Source organism: Chiloscyllium plagiosum, unplaced genomic scaffold (assembly GCF_037043375.1).
Source record: "Chiloscyllium plagiosum isolate Xiang-an unplaced genomic scaffold, Cpla_swu_hap1 HiC_scaffold_8, whole genome shotgun sequence".
In the NCBI taxonomy this organism is placed as follows: Eukaryota; Metazoa; Chordata; class Chondrichthyes; order Orectolobiformes; family Hemiscylliidae; genus Chiloscyllium; species Chiloscyllium plagiosum.
In genome coordinates this window covers 103,699,855-103,717,063 of record NW_028270146.1, presented here as the reverse complement: position 1 = coordinate 103,717,063, position 17,209 = coordinate 103,699,855, and the positions used below count along the sequence as shown (strand labels likewise).

General features: G+C 40.3%; 1 protein-coding gene across 9 annotated transcripts in view; it reads right to left on the bottom strand.

Moving 5' to 3' along the window:
- dpf3 (double PHD fingers 3) overlaps positions 1-17,209 on the bottom strand; it is a 143,134-nt gene that overhangs the window by 48,314 nt on the left and 77,611 nt on the right. For 7 of the 9 annotated variants that reach the window (XR_015757996.1, XM_043698365.2, XM_087990186.1 and 4 more), the window contains 4 exons: positions 17,042-17,134; positions 13,318-13,393; positions 13,102-13,143; positions 12,734-12,871 (listed from right to left, as the gene is read on the bottom strand). Coding sequence is in view for 8 of the 9 variants with exons in the window: in XM_043698365.2 (XP_043554300.2) it covers positions 12,734-12,871; positions 13,102-13,143; positions 13,318-13,393; positions 17,042-17,134 (349 nt within the window). In the remaining variant the exon portion in view is untranslated. The remainder of the gene's footprint in view (positions 1-12,733; positions 12,872-13,101; positions 13,144-13,317; positions 13,394-17,041; positions 17,135-17,209) is intronic. The other 2 variants (XM_043698366.2, XM_043698368.2) reach the window with 1 other exon arrangement.

The window sequence follows — 17,209 nt, the reverse complement described above, 5'->3', positions numbered from 1 at the left end:
TGAGACAGGCAAGGGGTAAGATAAAGGAACCTTGGATGACGAGAGCGGAGGAGCTTCTCGTCAAAAGAAAGACGGAAGCTTACGTAAAGTGGAGGAAGCAAGGGTCTTGCTCAGCTCTAGAGGATTACATGCAGGTGAGGAAGGAACTCAAATGGTCTGAGGAGAGCCAGGAGGGGGCACGAAAAAGGCTTGGCAGGAAGGATTAGAGAAACCAAAGGCAGTTTACACGTATGTGAGGAATAAGAGAATGATCAAAGAAAGAGTAGGGCCGATCAGGCATAGTATAGGGAACTTGTGTATAGAGTCTGAGGAGGTAGGGGAAGCCCTAAATGAGTTTTTTGCTTCTGTCTTTACTAAAGAAAAGGACCTTGTAGTGAATGAAACCATTGAGGAGCAGGTAAGCATGTTGGAACAGAGAGAGATAGAGGAAGCTGATGTGCTGAAAATTTTGACAAACATTAAGATTGACAAGTTGCCAGGGCCAGACCAGATTTGTCCTCGGCTGCTTTGAGAAGTGAAAAATGTGATTGCTTCGCCGCTTGCGAAGATCTTTGCATCCTCGCTCTCCACCAGAGTCGTACCTGAGGACTAGAGGGAGGCAAACGTAATTCCTCTCTTCAAGAAAGGAAATAGGGAAATCCCTGGCAATTACAGACCAGTAAGTCTCACATCTATCGTCTGCAAGGTGTTAGAAAGGATTCTGAGGGATAGGATTTATGACCATCTGGAAGAGCATGGCTTGATTAAAGGCAGTCCGATGGTTTTGAGGGGGACAGGTCATGCCTCACCTCACAAATCTTATTGAGTTCTTTGAGGATGTTACTAGACATGCTGATGAGTGTGTCGAGCGGTGGATATGGTGTATTTGGACTTCAGTAAGGCATTTGATAAGGTTCCCATGGTAAGCTCATTCAGAAAGTCAGAAGGAATGGGATACAGGGAAATTTAGCTATCTGGATACAGAATTGGCTGGTCGACAGAAGACAGCGAGTGGTAGTGGAAGGAAAGTATTCTGCCTGGAAGTCAGTGGTAAGTGGTGTTCCACAGGGCTCTGTCCTTGGGCCTGTACTCTTTGTAATTTTTATTAATGACTTGGATGAGGGAATTGAAGGATGGGTTAGCAAGTTTGCAGACGACACAAAGGTTGGAGGTGTTGTTGACAGTATAGAGGACTGTTGTAGGCTGCAACGTGACATTGACAGGATGCAGAGATGGGCTCAGAGGTGGCAGATGGAGTTCAACCTGGATAAATGCGAAGTGATGCATTTTGGAATGTCGAATTTGAAAGTTGAGTACAGGATTAAAGACAGGATTCTTGGCAGTGTGGAGGAACAGCGGGATCTTGGTGTGCAGGTACATAGATCCCTTAAAATTAACAACCCTGTCCACCTGGGTGGCAAGAAAGCATATGGTGTTTTGGCTTTCATTAACAGGGGGATTGAGTTTAAGAGCCGTGAGATCTTGTGGCAGCTCTTTGGTTAGACCGCACTTGGAATACTGTGTCCAGTTCTGGGCGCCCTATTATAGGAAAAATGTGGATGCTTTGGAGAGGGTTCAAAGGAGGTTTACCAGGATGCTGCCTGGAATGGAGGGCTTATCTTACAAAGAGAGGTTGACTGAGCTCTGACTTCTTTCATTGGAAAAAAGGAGGAAGAGAGGGGACCTAACTGAGGTGTACAAGATATTGAGAGGCATAGATAGAGTTGATAGCCAGAGACTTTTTTCCAGGGCAGAAATTGTTAACACGAGGGGTCATAGTTTTAAGCTGTTTGGTGGAAAGTATAGAGGGGATGTCAGAGGCCGGCTCTTTATGCAGAGAGTTCTGAGAGCATGGAATGCGTTGCCAGCAGCAGTTGTGGAAGCGAGGTCATTGGGGATATTTAAGGGACTGCTGAACATGCATATGGTCACAGAAATTTGAGGGTTTGTACATTAGGTTTACCTTACATGAGGATCAATGGTCAGCACAACATCGTGGGCTGAAGGGCCTGTTCTGTGCTGTACTGTTCTATGTTCTATATTGAACTTTTTGAAGAGGTGATCAGGAGTGTAGGTAAATGCAATGATTTTGATGTATTCTACTTGGGCTTCAGCAAGTTCTTTTATAAAATCCCACATGGAAGACTGATAGCAAAGCTAAGAGCCCATGTGAACCAATGATTATTGGTTCAACAACCGTATCGACAATTGGCTGAGTGGCAGGAAACAGGAGTGTTGATTCAGGAGTGGTTTTCTAACAGAAAGTCTGCATACAGAGGGGTCTGACAGTGGTCAGTATAAACCACGAACAGCAAGATCCCCAATATAAACCATTTAAACTTGACTGCAGGAGGGTTAACCAGTAAGTTCACAGATGATATGAAAATTGCTAGGATGGTAAATAATGAGAAAGATAACCTCAGATTCCAGGGAGATGCAGACATGCTGGTCTGCAAATGGACTTCAATCCATATGTGAGGTTATGCACTTGGGCAAGTCAAAAACAAGTGAATATATAACGAATGGTAGGACCCTCGGAAATATTGAGGAACTTTGGTGCGCTTGTCCCTGAAAGGTATCAGAACAGATGGATAAAATGGTTAAGATGGCGGAAGGTGTACTTGCCTTACTAGCTGAGGCACAGAGTTTAAAAGCAGGAAGGTGATACTGGAATTGTATGAAATATTGAATTGTGTTCGGTGCTGGAATTCACATTATAGGAGGGATATGACAGCATGGAGAGGGTGCAGAGGAGATGTTGTTTGAGCTGGAGAATTTCAATTATGGAGACAGTGGTCAGATTGGGATTGTTTCCCCTACAACAGAAGGGACTAACAAGGGGCATGATTGAGATGTATAAGATTATGAAGGGCATAGATAGAGTGTTGATGGAGAAATCAATGAACAGGGTCGTAGATTTATGGTAAGGGGCATAAGATTTACAGAAGATGTGAGGAACATCTTTTTCACCCCAAGGAAGGTGGGAATCTGGAACTCGGTGCCTGTAAGGACAGCTGAGGCAGAAACCCTCAACATTCAAGTTCTTTTTAAATATGGATTTGTGATGCCACAAAGCTACAGATCAGGTGCTGGAAAACGGGATTGGAATAGTTAGGTGGTTGTTTTTGACTGCTGAGGACATAATGGACAAAAGGGCCTTTTCCTGTGCTGTAGAGCTCCAGGGCTTTGTGATACTGCTTCCACCAAGCCTTTCTTTCTCCACAACCAGGAATTTCCACTGCTCACCCAAACATGGCTGAGAGGGGCATTAGCCTCATTCCACATATTTCCCACACACATATAGATTTCTATGACCATACTTATAAATAAGACAAAATTGGCCCCCAATCCTTCCCAACCCTTTCAGAACGGTGATAGAATTCTACTGGCCCTCACCTTCTGCCCCACCTGCCCCTTATTTAAAAGGAGTATCCTCCAGCATTTCTGCCAACTCCAGCATGATGTCACCAAACACATTTTCCCCTTCCATGCAGTCAATATTCCAAAGCAACTGCTTCTCCCACAACACTCCACTCCTCAAACCACGCTCAACATTTCCCCTCACCACATGTTTCTGTCAAACAAAAGTGTAATATTGACCCCTTTAGCACCTGTCCTCACTGTCCAATGCCCAAAACCACCTCCTCGACAAAGCAGCAATTTACCTCTACCTCTTCTGTATTACATTCACTACTCACAACGTAGCCTGTTCTACGATTGGAAAGCCAACTGCAAACTGCACTTTCAGAATATCTTTATTCAGTCTACAAGTGTGACCCAGAGATTCTAGTCACATGTAATTTGCCTTCTCCCCTTTGTTGTTGCTGTCAGCCTATATTGGCCCTTGGCCTGCTGCAATGTTCCAACAAAGATCAACACACTGTCTGGAGCCTTGTGGACTTCAGGCAAGAATTCTGTTATCATTTTTATTTGTTTGGAAGTAAACTGCAGGATTTACATAAGATGCTACTTGTTGAGAGTTTGGCTGATTCTGGCGTTAATAACTGGTGGTTTTTCTGGTGTGTCTGAAGTTAATAATCAACTTGTAAACACTTCTGCAGCCATAGTGATTTATTTTAAGAAAAACAGTCTTGAGGCCTGGCATTTGAATGAATGGATTTTGTACACCACAAGTGGGCTTCTGTTTATTTAAATTGCTTTGCAACCCAGCAAGTAAATAAAATAAATAAACGGGCCTCAAGGTTTGTGAGGTGGCACTGGAACATTGCTTTTTTAAAATGCTGCTGAGAAATTCCTATAGTGGGGAGAAGACAAGTTTAACTCCATTTTTGAGTGTAGCAGCCCTGTGACATTTTTGGAATAGGATGGCTGTACGGATCCATGCTCTTGAGAAGAGAATAAACTAGGTTACTTCTGAGAGAAACATTAGTGCTAGCCCCAGACCAGAAATGTTAGGATTAAAACAGAGTATATTGTTCAGGTGAACAATAGCTCCAGTCTAAAAAGGTAAAGCCACAAATTATTTAAGCCCAAAAAAGGTGTTAGATAAAAGGATGCTTGTGAATATTGCACAAGTTTTGTTTTTCTGGGTACCATAAAAATATGGTTTATAAAAAGGAGTATCTTGGGATTAATGAAATTATACCTTTCCTGTATTTAAAAATCTTTGAATGGTTTTATAAATAGATAGCTTGGATTACTCCAATTTATCCGCTTGTCTTTTTTCAATAAAAAGATGTTTTTTTGATAAAGTGAAAACTATAGCATGAATAACCAAATAAAACCAAATTACTAATGAAGGAAAAAATTAAGAGTACGAAAAAAAATTCCAAAGACTTTTTCTGAAAAAGGTTAAAGCGAGCGTTGATCTATAAAATGAGTCTGGGAAATAACAAAACCGTGGATGAATTGAACAGGTATTTTGCATCATCCTTCACTGTACAGGATGTGAGTAATATTCTACAAAAAGCTGTAAATGAGGAAATGGAAGGAGGGCAGAACACACTGTCAATGTCATACTGAGCAAGCTGTTGGAGCTGAGAGCTGACAAGTGCTTGGCTCCTGATGGACTACATCCTACAGTGATAAGCTAACTAGTGTTAGTTTAACATTTGGTTTTAATTTTAGATTTGGAAATGATTCCATTAGGTTGGAAAACAGTATATGTAACTCATTTATTCAAAAATGGGAAATTTGGAATGTACAGGGAAAATGTTAAAAACTGTTAAGGAAGTTATGGCAAAATTTTCTAAGTGCCTTGCTAAAGTGAAGTCATGTTACTTCTGGAAATCCAGTAAATTTGTTAAACATGGGCAGTGGATGTGATTGAAAAGGGAACTCTCTATCAGGCACTGGAGTATTGTGAAGTCATGATATTGGGATACACAGAATTTAGCTTTGCCATTGCTTAACCGGTGTTAGAAGTATGTATTTTGGTTTATTCCAATTTATCTTCATTATATTTGTGAGATAAACTTCTGTTTTATTGTACAAACAGAATCTGTAGCACTGGGTCCTTGCTTCATTAAAAAGGTCACCTCATAAAATTTAAAAAAAGATCCACTAAGTCCAATTTTAGTCTGAGATTGGACTTGCCTAGTAACTGTTGACAAATCACTAGGTAATGAGTATAATTGCCCACTGAGGAAGTTCCATGCGACTGGTGATGGGTTCTGCGAGTCCTTGTACGGGCGATGAGCCTGATCCTAGAGCCTCATCTCTGACCACACAATTGGTGTTTCTAGGAGACGGAAAGGTCCTTGGTCTCAAAAATTGCTGGGAGTCCTTTCTCAGGTTCCTTTGCTGTACTTTCTCTTCTCCACAGGGTGTTCTCAACCAACTGAGTTGCTTCATGCAGGAACTTCTTATGAATTGGTTTCTTCTAAGCGAGAGTCTCTCAAGCGTTGATATCCACATTGAATTTCTTGAGGGAATATTTCAGGGAGTATTAGACATGCTTCCTTGATTTTCCTCTCATTTGAGTGCTGCCTTTGATGCGGACAAAGAATATTTGTTCGCAGTTCGATCTTGGGCATCCTAAACATGTGGCTGGCACAGTGGAGTTGGTTTCAGATGATCGTGGTCTTAAGGCTACTGCTAAATAGCTCCTTCAGGAATGATGTTAGTATGCCTGTCCTTCTCCAGGGCATTGAAGTGATGTCTACACATAGTCCAAGTTTTGGAGCCATTTATAAAGATTCAGAGGGATGACTGCCTTATACAGTCAGTTCTTGTGCAACCCCATATTATAGAAAAAAAAGCACTTTCAAACAGCACTTACAGCCAACACGTGTTTTGAAGGTTCGCCCTTCACAAATAGCATCCCCAAGTCGTCAATCATGTTACAGCAAATTTGTGGTAAGGAAACATGTGTTACAGCAGAACAACCTGTACATAAAAGATCTTGGAATCAGCACGAATGAAACAATCATTTAAGATTTTATCTTATGCGTCCAAAGGTGGCGCTGAGAATAGAATAGAATAGAATCTCTAGTGTGTAAACAGGCCATTCAGCCCAAAGAGACCATATCGATCCTTCGAAGAGCATCCCATCCAGATCGATGACCCCTACCCTATCTCTGTAACTCTGCATTCCCCATGGCTAAGGCACCTAATTTACAAATCCTAGAACATTAGCCATGCCAGATCTAACTTCCACATCTTTGCTCTGTGGGAGGAAACCAGAGCACCCAGAGGAAACCCACATTGATGCAAAATCCATACAGTCACTAGAGGGTGGAATTGAACCCAGGTCCCTGGCGCTGTGAGGCAGCAGTGCTAACCACTGAGCCACCGTGCCACCTTGCTTGTAGATTAGATTTGGTGTTGGATCTCCAAATTGATGTCAACCTTAGAAGAGAAGAGAGGTGGTTCCCCACATTAGGGAAATGCTCCACAATTGGGATGATTTCTCTATCGATTTCCGTGGAGAGAGAGACTGGAACTTGCCTGGGTTGGTTGATAAAGAACTTGGGTCTTCTTGAGTTTGAAGATATCAATTCTTCAGTATATTTCTGCAAAAATATAAAATGTATATATTTTTTCTTTTATAAAAGAAAATGTAAAGTGAGGCTTGAAGTCTCTGTTCCAAGGGAGCATTGCCATCCACATATTGAAGTTCCACAAGAAAGGCCTGTGTTGTTTTCTTTTTGGAGTTCATCAGGTTGAGATTGAAAAGGTCTGTTCATCATGTGGACAAAGTTCCGGGAAATTAATTCTTTACAGGATAAGGAATAGTGGTGATAAAGATAGAGCTAAAGGTGGTGACAATGGCACATCCCTATCTTGACCTCAAAAGGATTCTCTCATTACTGCCAGTAGGGACCATTGCTGATCTTTGTCGTGGAGGAGACGGAGGAAGTTGTTGAATTTCTCTGGATGATTGACCTTTGACAGGGCCTTCCATCGTGCTTTCTGACTGACCGAGTCAAAACCCTTGGTTATATTGATGAAGGCCACGTTGGCTGATGCAATTCTCTTGGAGTCTCTTGGAGCAGTGAATTTCATGTTCACAGTTCAATGGTTTGGTTGGAAAGGACACTGAAGAAATGTGAAAAGGCACCTACTGGAGGATTTGGGTGAGGATCTTCCCAGCAGTGGAAAGTAGGGAGATCCCTCAGTAGTTTCCACAGTCCACAGGCAATTGCAGCATCTCTGAGATTGACGGGAATCTCTTCTTTGTCCCAGATTTTCAGGAACAGTTGATGGAGATGATAGGTAAGCTCTGCTCCTCAAGTTTAAATCCCAACTACTGCAGCTTTTACATTTTGCACATGTCTAATGGCTGTTTCAGCTCCTCCCACATTTAGCAGTCAAAGGTTATCTTTGATGGAATGTTGGGGAATTTCCTGAAACACATCTACAATTGTGTCACAGCAGTTCTTTGAAGAGTTCTCTCCATTGGAGACTGATGTTTTCTCTGCCTCTCTAAAGTGTTCTGTTTTTACTCCACATCAGGTTGAGGCCAAGACTGTTGGATTTGTATATTGTCTTAGTTTCACTAAAGTAACTCTAGGTGTCAGGCTGGTCAGCAAGCAGTTGCAGCTCCTTAATTTTCTTAGCCCATCTTTGGTTCTTTATTTCCCTTGTTCTTCTTTGTAACTCCCCCTTTGCTGTTTGATGCGTTATCCTTTTGGCTGATGTTGTTTTGCCAGGCACACAGAGCTTTCCTCTTCTCGTTGAGGTCTTGGATGATTGCTCATTCTCGTGTTTCCAGGTCCTGTATTTGATTGATTCTTCACAGCCTGTGATGATGATTGTCTTCAGCTCTTCCAAGATTTCCTCCACTTCATTAAAATGGATGCTTTGGGGATTTTGGTGAAGATATCATTGAAACTTTGCTAGTCTGCTTAGCTCTTTAAGCTGCTCAAATGTTGATTTTTTTTTCTGAACAGTTTCTTATCTTCAGCTGCTTCTGGTGGCATTTGATGGAAATTGAGAAACCGACGAGTTGATGGTTGGTTGCACTGGCCATTGCTTTGATAGCAACGATATCCTTTCGGTCACGGTATTATCGATCAAGTTCCAGTGCTTTGATCATGGATGCCTCCAAGAAGTCTTGAACATGCCTTTTTGTCAGAATACTCTTTATGATGACCAGCTAGCATTTTGCACATTTGGTGCGCAGCAGAATCTGTTGGAGATGCAATTCAATCCTTCCTTTCCAGAGTTGGGATGTTGGTGAGTATCCAGAGTAGAGTAGAAGCCTCCTTTGGACTCAACGGCATCAAGGGTTGCAACACTGGCATTCACGATTGCCTATTGATCCTGGGCAAGTTGTAGATAGTGTAATGAGGTGATTGGTGATACCAATAGGGAGGGTAGACAGTCAGTTGACAAGTTTGTTCTTGTTGGCAAATCAAATTCCACGCATCCTATGCAAGTCCCTTTCTTGCAGCTTTGTGGGTCAGTCCATAGCAAGTGGACTGCAGCGGTTCAAGAAGGCAGCTCACCATCAGCTTCTCAAGGGCAGGTAGGGATGGGCAATAAATGCTGGCCAGCCAGCGATGCCCAAATCCCAAAAATGAACTTCAAAATTCATCCTCAGCTATCAGGATACATTGAAGAAATTGGGACTACTCTCCCCAGACCGAAGGCAGGTAAGGGGAGATCTGATTCAGGTCTTCAAAAATGGTGAGTGAGCCAGACAGAGTAGCTAGGGTAATGCTATTTTTGCTTGTAAAGGAAGGAACAAGAGGGCGTAGATTTAAAGCAATGTTCAGCTGAAGCAAGGGTTATGTGAGAAAATTAACTGCACGCTGTGTGAAAAAGTTGAGTATGGAATACATTGCTTAAAGCGGTGTGGATGGGTTCAATGGAGGCATTCAAGAAGACAGTGGATGACGTTTCGGATAGTAATGGTGTGCAGCGATATAGAAAAATGGCAGGAGATTGGCAAAGAAGTGGACTAGAAAAAAGAAGGTGCAACATGATGGATTAAACTATTTCTTTTTGCACCGTAATTATTGTGCCACCCTGTGACATAAACCAAGAAAGGTGGGGTCTTTCCAGCATTCTAGATCTCCAACCTGAACTGCAAAACAATCACACAGCCAACATACTACTGAGAAAAGACTGCCAGTCATGTAACCAGAGAAGGTTAGTGGTTACCAGGCAGTTCAATGGATATATTGGTTTCAAAGGATGTGTCAGTTATCACTGTGTACATTTGTAAACTGCATTAAAGTAGGCTATTAAACACACAATGAGCATATATGGACCGTCAATCTTCAATTACAATAGCATCAACTTGTTTTAGCAAAGTGCTACAAACTTTCAGTATTATGTTTTACAGCTATCAATTTTAAATGAGTAACTGTAAATGAGTAGCAGACAACAAATCCCAATCAAACTATAGAACAAGCTATCAAAATAGAAGGAATTTCAAATTATTAGCAAAGTGAATCTTGGAGAGGACTGCATTCTCCAAACATCAAACAGGAATTCAAGGACTCTGCCACCAAGTACAGAATGAGGCCAGAATTAAGGGTCCTCCAGTATTCGAAACTGTAGATATCCCAACAGTCAACATAGTTTTGTCCCACTTAAATATTGGTTTCAGCAATGATACTGTTATCCTTCTGGCTCAGTGGTTATGTCCTGATGTGGAACATAGGTGGATAGTTAAGTGAATGTGATTGGAGCCATTAACCGATACCGAAGCATTTTTTGTCTAATCTGCATCAAAAACAACACCCTGGATTTTCCACTAAAATTGCAATGAAATGGCTAATCTTGCTATTTTTAGTCCTCTGAAACCGACAGCAACTTTAGGAATTTGGACTTGGGACATGTATGGAATAATCTCGAAATCCAGAAGAAACTGCCAGGTTCTCACAGACTACATTCTCAATTTCTATTATTACTGGTTACAAAATCTACATTAATGATGTCAAGACTACCTGTAAAAATCTTTTAAAAAGCTACAGAATAAAGTACTGTAAATAGACTTTTAATGGTGCTTAACTTCATAATAACAAGAAAACATTCTCACTAGTCTTAAAAATGGGTGGTGCTTATGGTGTTGAAACAATGCAACAGCTAATGGATCTAAATGAAAAATGAAAACGATTTTTGAGAAATTAAGTTTATATTTGTGAAAGATCGAATTTCTCCAGAATGATAAAAAAGGTATCTTATTTTCAAAAGAAATTCATTTTAAAAGTTTCTGATGTTAGTGTCAATTTTATCATATTTCATTTTAGCACCTGAAAATTGGAATTAAAATTGAAGCATTTGAAGTGCTTTAATTTTCTGGTTTTGAGGCATCTTAATGCATCCATCTAATTGGTTGCTTTCCTACTTGATATCATTGCTGCTGCACACTATGACAACCCTCTTGCTTCAACCACACTTGTACACAGTGCTTTCCATAACCTAACCACTTGCTTTAAAAAAGGGCTTTTCTCATACATCACATTTGCTTCTTTTGTGAATCACTTTATATCTGCATGCTTTCATTCTTGATTATTTTACAATCGAGAATAGTTTCTCCTTTACTCTTTTCAGATCTTTCATGACCTTGAAACCATAAATAAAATCATCCTCTGCAAGGAAAATCCCTGTCACCTGCGAACTTATAGTCCTCTAGAAGTAACCCCTTTGCCACTGTCATAAAATCCTGACTGACTGCAAACAAATACATACATAACTATTTTGCATCTTTACCAATGCAAAGTACAGAGCAGGAAAAAATGCAACTACAAACATCCTTTACACTTAATATGGACACAGATGATTTACTGGAGACAAAAGGAAAGATGCAAGGATTTGATGACAAGAATTTGGGATGGAGAGAATGTGAAGCACGTAAAGAAAAAATATGACTTAGAATCAAGTTAAAAAAAAAGGAGTGGGAGTGGGGGAACAGGTAAGTAAGAACAGTAGAATGACAAAAAATAATTATTAACATAATCACTACTCATGACAGTGTAATAGAGAAATTACAAAAGAGAATCAGAAAAGTGCTAGCAATTCTTGACTGATGAGCTGTAATGTGCAAATTTTGTTCAGCACATGTACTTGTGTGGATCTAAGTCTATGTAAAATGTTGAGCTGTATTGACCTGTGAAAACAAAAATGCTTACTCTCAGTAAGAATTCAATTTTTTCTTTTGGGTAAATCAAAGCCTACATCCATCATGTGGAACACCCCTGGATTTCAAACCCAGATAACTTATTCCTTGCACAGGTTTGCTCCTGCTAGCAAGTATAAAAATACCAACCTCAAATGGCATATAGGGAAACAGATGAAACATAAAATTCTCAGCTCATTAAATAAAGTTCACACTGTTTAATCTGCTGTCTGTAAGCTGCAACTACTTTCACTTGCTGGATCATTGCGGAGAAGATGATGCCAATGTCTGACAGACAGGATGTAATCAAAACAAGGTTTCTCCTAAAGGACAGATCTGAGCAAAATAAATTATTTCTAGCTGCTGCTGTACATCACCACATTCAGGACTGCATGGTTTCTATAGCAACGCGCTAATCAGGACAATCATCACTCCTAACCCCTGCCTGCCTTCTCCTCACCAGTGAAGTATTTAGTCTGTGACCTTGCTTGCTTGAGCAAAAACTGATCAATATTCAGCTGTCTGCTAATCCCAAGACAATTCCTCAGACTCTCCCTTACCTAAACATTTCTCCTTAATGCTCCTTGGCTCAATTCCTGCTGTCACTGCAGAACTGTCACACCCTATATCTTTCAGTCAGATTTTATTTAATGACTAGTGGTCAGGGCAGGGAAGATTTCTCTTCAGCTTTCCTATGCAATTAATTCTAGTTCTAAAATGGCCCTACATCAAACCCAGAAAGTGTATATTTAATAACTTAAGGTAATAAGATTTCCTTCTGCTGTTTATTTTATATATTTTTCAATTGAAATTAAAGTAAGCCAAAAAATCAAGTTTAGTTTTAAATAAATATATTAGTAATATAAACAGTAAAATTAATCCAAAAACATTAAGGATACAAGATGCACCCCATTTCAATATTCCACTCGATTCAGTATAAATCTACCTTCACTTACATAAAGTGGCTTGTTCCTTTAGTGATAAGAATACACATATCTTCAATTAATATGTGAATGAATGAATAGAAGATGACTGATTATTTTATGAGAATTTCTTAAAAAAAAAAATCTTCTCATCTGTTTGTCACAGTCAATCTACACAAGTGTATTCATCACTCTTAAAATGGTGAGCAGAGATACTCTCCCTCAGGATCACTTGGTTTGTTCGACTACAGTGGGACTCTGTCTCAGTAGCACAATACAGGAACTGGGCATATCTTACGTTTGTGACCTTCACTTCTCAGGACTGGTGGCGAATGAGGCTCCGAATCTCGGTCATCATCTCCTTCCTCATCAGCTAAATGGGTATGAGCATAATGATAACTAAGACCAGGACGATTCTTGTATCGCTTGCCGCAGACTAGAGACAAAGAGGAAGATAAAGTAGTAGCATGTTAAATCATTTACAATCAACCTTATCAGGTACATATTCTAATCAATGCCTTTTCTTAAAAAAACTATTCACTTTAGTAGAGTGAATACATTGTATTATGAGTAGAAAATAAAAATACACGAGGGAACTTAAAAGCAGGCAAGAAGTAAATCACTCCAGCTGCAGTCTATGCACAGTTACTCATAGACTGAAAGTACCTTTGTCAGATGTTTTTGAGTTATGCTTTTGTTTGTAACTATCTGAAACAGAGAAGAAGAAACAAGAGAAAAAGGAGTGAATTTCACAGAAGACAGATATAAAGGTAGCAGACCAGAAAGGAGGTGAGACGCTTTTAACACATGCAAGAGCAGGGGGTGTCCAAAGGGAGGAGCAAGAGGCAATTCTGTAATCACTGTTTTGGGGGCATTACTTACTGTCACACACATATGGTTTATCATGGTCTTCCTGGGCAGTGGAATCAGTTCTTTTTCTGCCACCAACACCACGTGTCTGAATATTCAAAAAAAGAACGTAAAGTTAGGAAATGGTGTATCTAAATAATCTTACATTAAACATACTATTCATCAACTTAACCAACACAGCCAAAGCACTAGCAGGATTACAAGGGTATATATTTCTGCCCGTATTGGGAAGTGTGTGCATTTGTGAATTTATAGGTTTTTGCAAGTTCATGATTATTTCCTCAAAGGATTTTGAGCAGTGCAGTTGAATCACAGTAGATAGGGGTCAGTCAGTGCTGGAGATAGTAATGAGAACAATTTAAGATGGATGATGAGTACTATAGACAAACAAACTTAGTAGCTCAAATTTGAGGTTTCCTTTAAATGTTCAGGTACCAACATGCTGTAAATTACCAATACAGAGAAAGTAGAGTAACTGCAAGTTACTTTCAAGATATATTTATTACAAAAATTAGGAAACCAAACTCAGTTACAGGTTGGACATATAGCAGTTGGACATATAGCCCAATATAGCAGTTTAGCATCAGCAAGTGGTAGAACTAACAGCAAAACAGCGAATGTGGGAATTTTGGCCAGCATCTACTACTTTTTTTTATATAAAGAAAAGTATTTTCACGTGAAGGTTAAATGTCAGTTCTGCATCATAAACAGAAAATGCTGCAAATAATCAGTGGGTCTGTCAGCATCTGACAGCATTTCAGCTAGATAACCTTTCATCAGGTGCCTGACATAGTGACTATTTCCAGCATTTTCATCACTTGTCATAGCAATGTGAATCCTGTGTTCAGCTTTGTTGGTCTCTTTCAATTTGAAAAATTTAACGGCATTTCCTCCTAATCGAAAAACAAGAGAAGAACGAAAGAGACAATCTTTTTAAGATCATGCAGTTAAAATAGTGTGTAAAGCCCCAGGGGTACACATAGCTTAGACAACTGGACAACCAGCACAGTGGTTAGCACTGCTGCCTCACAGCGCCAGAGACCCGGGTTCCCATCTCAGGCGACTGACTGTGTAAAGTTTGCACATTCTCCCCATGTCTGGGTGGGTTTCCTCTCTCAATCCAAAAATGTGCAGGTTAGGTGAATTGGCCATGCTAAATTGCCCGTAGTGTTAGGTGAAGGGGTAAAGGTAGGGGAATGGGCCTGGGTGGGTTGCGCTTCGGTGGGTCGGTGCAGACTTGTTGGGCCGAAGGGCCTGTTTCCACACTGTAAGTAATCTAATCTAAACCTAAATGATCACAGTAATTTACTGCAAAAAATATGACAAGATTTTGACATTTAAGGCAAACTGAGCAGGTATTTTCAACAAAATGTAAGAAATAATACATTAACTTCTTTCAAAATGTTTGGAGAGATAGCAAGTGATTAAAATGCAGGAAAGTAATTTAAAAATACAGAAATTAAAACATAAATTACTGTAAAAGCTCAAAAGGTCTGGCAGCATTAGTGGAGAGAAATCAGAGTTACCTTCTTGGGTCAAGTTCTAAGGAAGGTTCACTCGACTGGAAATGTCAATAGAACAGAACAGTTCAGCGGAGTACAAGCCCTTTAGTCCTTGATGTAGTGCTGACCTGTGAAACCAATCTGAAGCCCATCCAACCCACACTATTCCATTATGTTTATCCAATGACCATTTAAATGCCTTTACAGTTGGCGAGTCCACTACTGTTGCAGGCAGGCTGACATCTGTCCTATATCTATCACCCCTCAATTTGAAGTTATGTCCCCTCGTGCTATCCATCACCATCTGATGAAAAAAAGACTCTCACTGTCTACCCTATCTAACCCTCTGATCATCTTGTATGCCTCAATTAAGTCACCTCTCAACCTTCTTCTGTCTAATAAAAACAACCTCAAGTCCCTCAGTCTTTTCTCATAAAACCTTCCCTCCATACCAGGCAACATCCCGGTAAAACTCCTCTGAATCCTTTCCAATGCTCCCAGATCCTTCCTAGAATGTGGTAACCAGAACTGTATGCAATACTCCAAATGTAGCCACACCAGGCATGACCTCATGGCTCAGAAACCCAATTCCTCTACCAATAAAAAGCTAACACACTGTATGCCTTCTTAACAACCCATTCAACCTGGATGGCAACTTTCAGGGATGTACACAGACACCAAGATTCTCTCTGCTCATCCATACTACCAAGAATCTTACCGTTAGCCCAGTACTCTTTATTCCTGTCACTCCTTTCAAAGTGAATCATCTCACTCTTTTCCACATTAAACTCCATTTCCCACCACTCAGCCCAGCTCTACAGCTTATCTATGCTCCTTTGTAACCTGCAACATCCTTCGATATTGTCCACAACTCTACCGACCTTAGTGTCATCCACAAATTTACTAACCCATCCTTCTACGCTCTCATCAAGGTCAGTTATAAAAATGACAAACAGCAGTACCCCAAAACAGATCGTTGCAGTACACCACTAGTAACTGAACTCCAGGATGAACATTTCCCATCAACAATCTTCTTTCAGCTAGAAAATGTTTGATCTAAACTGCTAAATTACCCTCCATCCCATGTCTCTGTACTTTCTGCAATAGTCTACCATGGGGAATTTTATCAAATACATCACATCAACCACTTTACCGTGATCCATCTGTTTAGTCACCTTCTCAAAAGAAACCAATAAAGTTTGTGAGGCATGATCAACCTTCACAAAACTGTGCTGACTATCCCTAAGCAACTCATTCCTTTCTAGATGATTATAAATCCCCTCTCTCATAACCTTTTCCAACACTTTATCTATGTGGGAAAAGATCTGCCACCCTGCCAACCCACGATAGGCCCACAAAAGCAAAATTGGTCAACGGTACCAAAAAACACCCAGAATGCCCAAGCAGGCTGACAAGCCAAACCAGACATCACACACAGACAAAGGAATACACTTCAAGCTCACTAACAATTACAGAGCACCACAGATATCCCAAAGCCCAGAGGGCAGTTTCACAACCCAGCAATACCAAAGCCACACAAAGAGCAGGCCAGACAGAGAGGCACCAGCAAGAGCATTGCTCCCAGGACAAGACAATGGAAGCACCTCACCACTTCAGAGGAGATATTAACATCCATATGTAAAGAGGAATGGAACTATCAATACTGCCAGGATGTTGCATTGTGTGAAGGAACAGGACATTCATCTGATAACTGCTTTCCAATGAGCATCCTTGTAATTAGATTACTCAATTTCCAGATATATTGTATTTTCCCCATTTCTAATTAGCCTTATTGTACAGCATTATAAAAACTGGCTTCATCCTCAGCTCTGGGAAGAGAAATCCTGATCTACCTGTACAGATGGTCAGTTTTGTAACAGCATGTCAATTTCACTTCGAACTGTGCTTTGTGATCTAACTTATTGGCAAATGTCTCCGACAACCCACAACCGAAGGAAGGCTCACTGGTCTATAATTAATCAGGATTGTCCCTACTCCCCTTCTTGAGCAAGGGGACAACTTTTGCTTTCGTCCAATCTTCTGGCACTACTCCTCTGATTTGTCTCTACAGATGCTGCCTGACCTGCTGAGCTTTTCCAGCAATTTCTGTTCTTGTTTCTGACTGACAGCATCCACGGTTCTTCTCATTTTAAAAAATATAGAAATACTTATTTTAATGAATTGAAAAACTGAAGTCTACTTCTATTAATTTATCTCTTTGGAACTGTGCCTACCCGTCCTCTGGGTTTATTTTTCCTTTTTGGAATATCATCTTCCAAGTCGTCTTCTTCTAAATCTTCTATGTTTTCCTCATTGTCCAAAACTCTCTGTGGGATCAATAGAAAATGCAGTTATTAGAACCATCCAGAATTTCACAGCACAAATTTTAGTAATTTTCAGCA